Genomic DNA, 7,704 nt, shown 5'->3' with positions numbered 1-7,704 from the left:
CCAGTTCCTCTTAATTTTTAAACACAAAAGAAGAAATGCCCTGGTTGTGAATGGGAACTCTATTTGAACGAGGCATATCATTCACAAGATACCTGTCCCAAGCAAAGTTGAGCACACAGCACAAGTAGGAGATTACAGATCATTTCATGTGATTTTTCTTTCTTGTCATTGAATCACATTCATTAAAATGTGTTTATGTTCTTGGCTAGGTGCTAAGGATTCAAGTTCAAATTTGTATATGGAACTGAATGTATTCATTTGTTTGCCGATAGTACTAAAGAAGTGAACTTGGCTTGAAATCTAACCACCTTGGAATTCATTCTCTCATTTGTAGAATGTATGCAATAATGACACTTTCTTCATAGGATCGTGAGGATTATATTAAAGATGTATATAAATCAATAGTCCTAGTGGGTGGCAGATAGAAAGTGTTCAGTAAATGTTACCTACCTTTATCAGTCAGTGTTAGGTAGAGTGACAAAAAAATGCTAGCATACTTAGTACCCTCAAGAGGCTTAAGAATCTGTCATCTATACTAATTTTCCAAAGAGGCTGTAGAAGATATGTTATAGGGTATAAACATCATCCAAGGGAGGAGTGGTCAATTTTAGGTAGAGGGAACCTGAAAAGTCTTCTTGAAACAGGCAGATTGGGGCAGGGGGTTAGGGACATGAAAATGGATAGTACAGGAGTTAGGGACATTAAAAAAGATGGTTGAATGGTATGTAAAAAGATAGTCGAGAAAACCAGGACTTCTTAGAACATGCAAACAGTTCCTTTGTTAAGGTTTAAATATTAGGTGTCCCCCAAAAACTCACATGTGAGAAAATGCAAGAAGGTTTAGAGGGTATTAACCCAATCAGTGAAATAATCTTCCATGAGATTAACTGAGTGGTAACTGAAGGCAAGTGGGGTATGGCTGGAGGAGGTGGGTTCCTGGGGGCGTGCCTGGGGGTATATACTGTGTATCTGGTAAGTGAAATATCTCTCTGCTTTCTTTTCTGATCATCAAGAGAGCTGCTTTCTTCCGACATCTCTTCTGCTCTGATGTTTTTGTCTCACCTTGAGCCCCAAGGAATGGAGCCCACTGTTTATGGACTGAGCCCTCTGAAACCATGAGCCCCTAAATAAACCTTTCCTCCTCTGTGGTTTCTGTGGTTGTTCTGGTCAGGTCCTTTTATCACCGTGGCAACACAGCTGACTAAAACATCCTTACAGCTAGAGCACTGGGATGTGGGGTGCAAAGGCTGAATAGGAAGCAAGAGATTAAATCATGGAGGACTTTGGTGCCATTTGGTCCTTGCTATGATCTGAATGTTCTTTTAAAATTCAAATGTTGAAGGCTAGTTACCAAGGTGGTATCTGTGGGAGGTGATGTGGTCAGGAGAGCTACTCCTTTCTGAATGTAATCACTGCTTCAAGTAAAGTGCTTGTGAGATTTAAGGAAAAGACCTTGCTTCAAAAGTTATTTACAGAGAGGTTTCAAGATGGCGGCCTAGAGGGTGGCTGCATTTCATGTTGCTCCAGGACTCAGGATTCAAAAGAGGAGATATTGAGACGCTTGGGACCAACTCAAAGCAGCCGGGTGACTCTCACCCCCTGGGGGGGCATCCCGGATGGGACGGGGTCCCGGAACGCAGGAAACTTTGTGAAGTAGAACTGCCGGCGAGACGCCCCTCCCCCCGCTGGAGCAGTGAACTCGGACAGCTGGGAGCGCCGTAGAGGAGGCCGCTCGGCACAGCGCTGGGACTCGGAGCAGCCACTGGGGCTCCGGCGGCTGCCCAGGGGAAGAGTGGCGAGGAGAACTGTGTGGACTCAGGACACCGGGGCCTGCCCTGAGGAGGAGGAGAGGAGCGTGGCCATTTGGATTCGGAGAGACTGCACCAGAGCTACAGGCGGTTGCCAGAGGAGAAGCCGCGCGGCGAGCTGTTTGGACTCAGAACGACGCTTCTGAACCCCGGGGCCTGCCCTGAGGACTAGGAGGAGGAAGAGGAGCGTGGCCGCTTGGATTCGGGTGACTACACCAGAGCTACAGGCGGTTGCCAGAGAAGGGGCTGCGTGGTGAGCTGTTTGGACTCTGACCACTTCTGAACCCCGGGGCCTGCCCGGAGGAGTAGGAGAAGGAGGAGGAGGAACGCGGCGGGTCGTTTGGACTCGCAGTGACTGCATTAGCGCTCCAGGCGGCTGCTCAGAGGAGAAGGCGAGTGGTGAGTTGTTTGGTCTTAAAGTGACAGCTCCTGAACACAGGGGGGCTGCCTGGAGGAGAAGCGTGGTGGGACGCTTGGTCTTGAATGGCCGCACCTGAGCTCCGGGCAGTTGCCCAGAGGGTCACGTGGATTCAGAGCCACTCAGAGGGACTGCTCCTGAACACCCGGGGGGTTATCTGGAGAAGGAGGAGGAACGGGGAGGGTCACTTCGACTCGGAGTGATTGATTGCCCCGGGCTACGGGTGGTTGGTGGGAGGAGGAGGCACGAAGTGAGTTTCTTGGACTCCTAGTGACCGCACCAGAATACTGGGCGGCTGTCTGGAGGAAGAGGCCTGTGGCGGGTCTCTGGGACTCAGAGCGATTGTTCGGGGCCACAGGTGGCTGCTCAGAGGAGGGGCTACACAGCCAGGCGATTAGGTGCAGAGCAGGGTCCCAGGATCTAGGAGGCTTCTGGGTGGAAGAGCCACACAGAGACAGGCTTAGGGCGGAGCGAAGGTTCCAGGCCTGTGGGCAAATTCTCTGAGGAGGGGCAGCCTAAGGAGATTCATCTGCGAAGGGTGAGGCTCCCAGGCCCAGGAGGTAGGGCCGGGCCCCTGGAAACTTTGCAGAGGAAGGCAGCCCAGCCCAGGCAGTAGCTGTAAATTGAGGGGAACCTCTAGGAGGAAACTGACCAGCGAGACCTCCCCACTGGGTGAGTCTTCCCTGCCTGGTGAGGTTTCCCCACAAGGACGGTAAAACCAGAGACACAGGCCCAAACAGGCCTTGCCTCAGCCCACAGCCTAGGTCCCCTTTGGATGACCATTGGTCAACAAGTGGAGGCACCTCTGCCCACTAGCAGGGAATATACCCCACCTGAAGGCCACCACTCCTAGAGAGGCAGCTTCCTTGTGGAGCTCCGCATTATCAACTTCCTCCAAGACTTCAGCCTACTGAAGGCTAAGAGGGGATATATATAGAAATCTTCAGGGACATTGTAAATCAACAGAGGAAATCTGCAATATCTCAGCAGTCCACTGATACCTGAACAATATGAGAAAACAAGGAAAGAAAATGCTGCAAACAAATCTAGATGTTACATCAATAAAACCCAATGACAGCATGGCAGAAGAAATGACAGAAAAGGAGTTCAGAATGTACATAATTAAAATGATCAGAGAAGCAAACGATGAGATGAAAGAGCAAATGCAAGCATTGAATGATCGCACCAATCGACAGTTAAAAGAGCAAATACAGGAAGCAAAAGATCATTTCAATAAAGAGTTAGAGATATTGAAAAAAAACCAAACAGAAATCCTTGACATGAAGGAAACAATAAACCAAATTAAGAACTCCATAGAAAGCATATCCAATAGGATAGAACACCTGGAAGACAGAACCTCAGACATTGAAGACAAAATATTTAACCTTGAAAACAAAGTTGAACAAACAGAGAAGATGGTAAGAAATCATGAACAGAATCTACAAGAACTATGGGATATCATGAAAAGGCCAAATTTAAGAATTATTGGGACTGAGGAAGGCCTAGAGAAACAAGCCAAAGGAATGAACAATTTATTCAATGAAATAATATCAGAAAATTTCCCAAATCTGAAGAATGAAATGGAAAATCAAGTTCAAGAGGCTTATAGGACTCCAAATACACAAAATTACAACAGACCCACACCAAGGCACATTATAATGAAAATACCTAACATACAAAATAAAGACAGAATTTTAAAGGCTGTGAGAGAAAAGAACCAAATTACATTCAGGGGGAAACCAATACGGATATCAGCAGATTTTTCAATCCAGACCCTAAAAGCTAGAAGGGCCTGGAACAACATTTTTCAAGCCCTGAAAGAAAATGGATGCCAACCAAGAATCTTATACCCAGCAAAAATTACCTTCAAATTTGACAATGAAATAAAATCCTTCCATGATAAACAAAAGCTAAAAGAATTTACAAAAAGAAAGCCAGCATTACAGAACATTCTCAACAAAATATTCCATGAGGAAGAGATGAAAAACAAAGAAGCAAATCAGCAAAGGGAGGAATTATCCTAAAGGAATTGTCAAATAAAGGAGGAAACAAGTTGTGTCAAACAAATAAATAAACAAAATTTTAAAAATGAACCAAATGACCGGGAAACCAAATCATTTCTCTATAATAACCCTGAATGTTAATGGCCTGAATTCATCAATCAAAAGACATAGACTGGCAGACCGGATTAAAAAGAAAGATCCAACAATATGTTGCCTGCAAGAGACTCACCTCATAGAAAAAGATACCCATAGATTAAAGGTGAAAGGATGGGGAAAAACATACCACGCACATGGACTCAGCAAAAAAGCTGGAGTATCCATCCTCATTTCCGATAATGTGGACTTCAAGCCAAAGTTAGTCAGAAGGGATAAAGAAGGTCATTTCATACTGCTTAAGGGAAGCATAAATCAGCAAGATATAACAATCATAAACATCTATGCCCCAAACAGTGGCTCATCTATGTACGTCAAACAAATCCTTCTCAATTTCAGAAACCAAATAGACCACAACACAATAATACTAGGTGATTTTAACACGCCGCTCTCACCACTGGACAGATCTTCCAGACAAAAATTGAACAAAGAAACCATAGATCTCAATAACACAATACTGGGAGCAGGGCTTCCACCGAATAAACATTTATGAGGTTATGAAGTCCCCGGCAGAAGTGGTGCCTGGGCATCTCATCACACGACTACTGGACACGAGACTGGTCCACCACAATGTGACACAGTGGGAAACGTTTGATGTGAGTCCTGCAGTCCTTCGCTGGACCCGGGAGAAGCAGCCCAACTATGGGCTGGCCATTGAGGTGACTCACCTCCATCATACACGGACCCACCAGGGCCAGCATGTCAGGATTAGCCGATCATTACCTCAAGGGAGTGGGGATTGGGCCCAGCTCCGGCCCCTCCTGGTCACTTTTGGCCATGATAGCCGGGGCCATGCCTTGACCCGACGCCGGAGGGCCAAGCGTAGCCCTAAACATCACCCACAGCGGTCTAGGAAGAAGAATAAGAACTGCCGGTGCCACTCACTTTATGTGGACTTCAGTGATGTGGGCTGGAATGATTGGATTGTGGCCCCACCAGGCTACCAGGCCTTCTACTGCCATGGGGACTGCCCCTTTCCACTGGCGGACCACCTCAACTCAACCAACCACGCCATTGTGCAGACCCTGGTCAACTCTGTCAATTCCAGTATCCCCAAGGCCTGTTGTGTACCCACTGAACTGAGTGCCATCTCCATGTTGTACCTGGATGAGTATGACAAGGTGGTACTGAAAAATTATCAGGAGATGGTGGTAGAGGGATGTGGGTGCCGCTGAGATCAGGTAGTCCTTGAGGAGAGACAGACAGATACACACATTCACACAAACACACACGTTCCCATCCACTCACTCACACACCACACAGACTGCTTCCTTATAGCTGGACTTTTATCTTAAAAAAGAAAAGAAAAGAAAAAAAAAAAAAAACCTAAACATTCACCTTGACCTTATTTATGACTTTATGTGCAAATGTTTTGACCATATTGATCATGTATTTTGACAAAATATATTTATAACTACGTATTAAAAGAAAAATGAGTCATTATTTTAAAAGTAAAAAAAAAAAAAAAAAGAATAGCTACCCCGCCATCTTCTCTCTTGCTTTCTCTCTCCTACTCACTTGCTTTCTCTCTCCTCTTGGCTTTTCCACTCTCTCTAGCTTGTGCCCTTTCTCTTTTCCTCTCATTTTCTTTCCTACCCTTCAGGGAGACACTCTGTTTGCTTAATAAACTCCCTTATGTGAAAAAAAAAAAAAAAAAAAAAGTTATTTACAAACAACCCTTGCCCCAAGCAGAGTGAGTCCGAAGCACCATGGCAGAGGAACAAACAATGCAGTGGCCTTGCTCCTTCTGGACTGTGACTCCTAGCAAGTTCATTGACTTCTTCGATGGTTAATGTCCTCATCTGTGGATAGAAAACAATAATTGTCACATTTCTATTTCGCCTGAGAACAGGAATGAGCACTGAGAATATCAGAGGAAACAGTGATGGGAAGTTTCCATAGGAATTACAAAGCACCACTGCTGTGTGAGAGGCCATGACAAAATGATGTTAATATTAACAATAATAAAGGTGATGAAGAAGCTGGGGAAGATTATGGGGAACATGGTGAACAAAAGAAAACAGTAAAGATCATTATGATGATTCATTATGATTCATTTAATCATTCAACAAATCTATGCTGAGGGCTGACTCTAGGTTGGACACTGTTTTAGCACTATGGAGACAGTAATAAAATGCCTGCCTTATTTGCTATTGAGAGGGAAAGCACAAATAGATTAATAATCATATAATTTAAGAGTTTTGAATAGCAAGAAAAAAACAGAGTGAAGAAGAGAGAATGGTGGGAAATGACAAGATAATGGTGATGATGATTCTGGTTAAGAGCTGAAATCTCAGTAAAACCAAAAACTCATGGAAGATTTCAAATTAGGGAGGCAGGGTCCAGGGAGCCCCACTTTCATTTCCATTCTCTAGTCCAATCTTTGTCATGCTAGGTGGTGCACGGTGATTGACAGGTGGTCTGATGGCAATTATGTGGGCCAGAACTAGGTAATGTGCCACAAGAGAGGCCAAAATGTAGAAGAGAAGATGTTATGGATGAGAGCTCATGAAGTTTGTTCTAAGCTCATATGACCAACAGTCTGGGCAAACAAAGACCAAAGACTCTGATTGTTTTTTTTTTTTTTTTTTTTTCATATAAAACATGTTTCTAAAGCTTGTGTTCCTGTCTCCAAGAATCGTTTCTGGGTAAGTTTCTGGAGTCTGGCACATATTGCAGGTTAGCAGCATCAATTTTCTCCATAAGAAATAATAACACTGTTGTAATTGACTTTGGCTTTAAACTCATATTTTTGTCCTAAGGGAAACATAGTTGAGGGTGGGTGGAGAAAGGTCATTAAAACCCTAGTTCTTTCTGCACATACAAAGAGCAGAGTTCACCCACTTCAGTTTTGGCAGCCAGTATCCAACTCAGCTTGGACAAACTGTTGAGGTAAATACCTGAATGTCGTGGGAGCAGAGAAAGACAAGCAGAGGGACACCAGGGAAGACCAGGGACAGTGAGTACATTCTGTTGACATTTTCTAGATTTGGAATAAGTAAAAAAAAAGACCCTAGTGGACGCTGGATGGTCACCAAAAACATGCTTTATTCACATTTATGTTCTTTGTCTTTTAGTACTATATTAGGCAAATTAATCAGCAAATATTTGGTTGTTTGAATTTGGGACAGAGTAAAAGACAGAATGAGTAAGTGAATGAAAGAAGAAATTAATAAGACAAAAGTGGAACAGAAGTAAAGGAAAAAGATGCAGGATCCAATCCAGGCTTCGTCTTTGCCAGTTGAAAGAGCCTGGGCAGGGTGCTGGTCTCAGGTTCCATTTTCCTCGTCCGTGAAATAGGATGATGATCATGCCTATCTGA

At 44.4% G+C, this 7,704-nt stretch overlaps 1 protein-coding gene across 1 annotated transcript; it reads left to right on the top strand.

The window, feature by feature from the left end:
- The first annotated feature begins 4,844 nt into the window (after positions 1-4,844).
- LOC306659019 (bone morphogenetic protein 4-like) lies at positions 4,845-5,767 on the top strand. The gene has a single exon (XM_079136268.1). The coding sequence runs from the start codon at positions 4,880-4,882 to the stop codon at positions 5,555-5,557; it is 678 nt and encodes a 225-aa protein (XP_078992394.1). The 5' UTR covers positions 4,845-4,879; the 3' UTR covers positions 5,558-5,767.
- Positions 5,768-7,704: the final 1,937 nt, after the last annotated feature.

This window comes from Sciurus vulgaris (assembly GCF_902686455.1).
Source record: "Sciurus vulgaris genome assembly, chromosome: 4".
In the NCBI taxonomy this organism is placed as follows: Eukaryota; Metazoa; Chordata; class Mammalia; order Rodentia; family Sciuridae; genus Sciurus; species Sciurus vulgaris.
The sequence above is the reverse complement of the archived record's forward strand: the minus strand, read 5'-3'. Positions and strand labels throughout refer to the sequence as shown.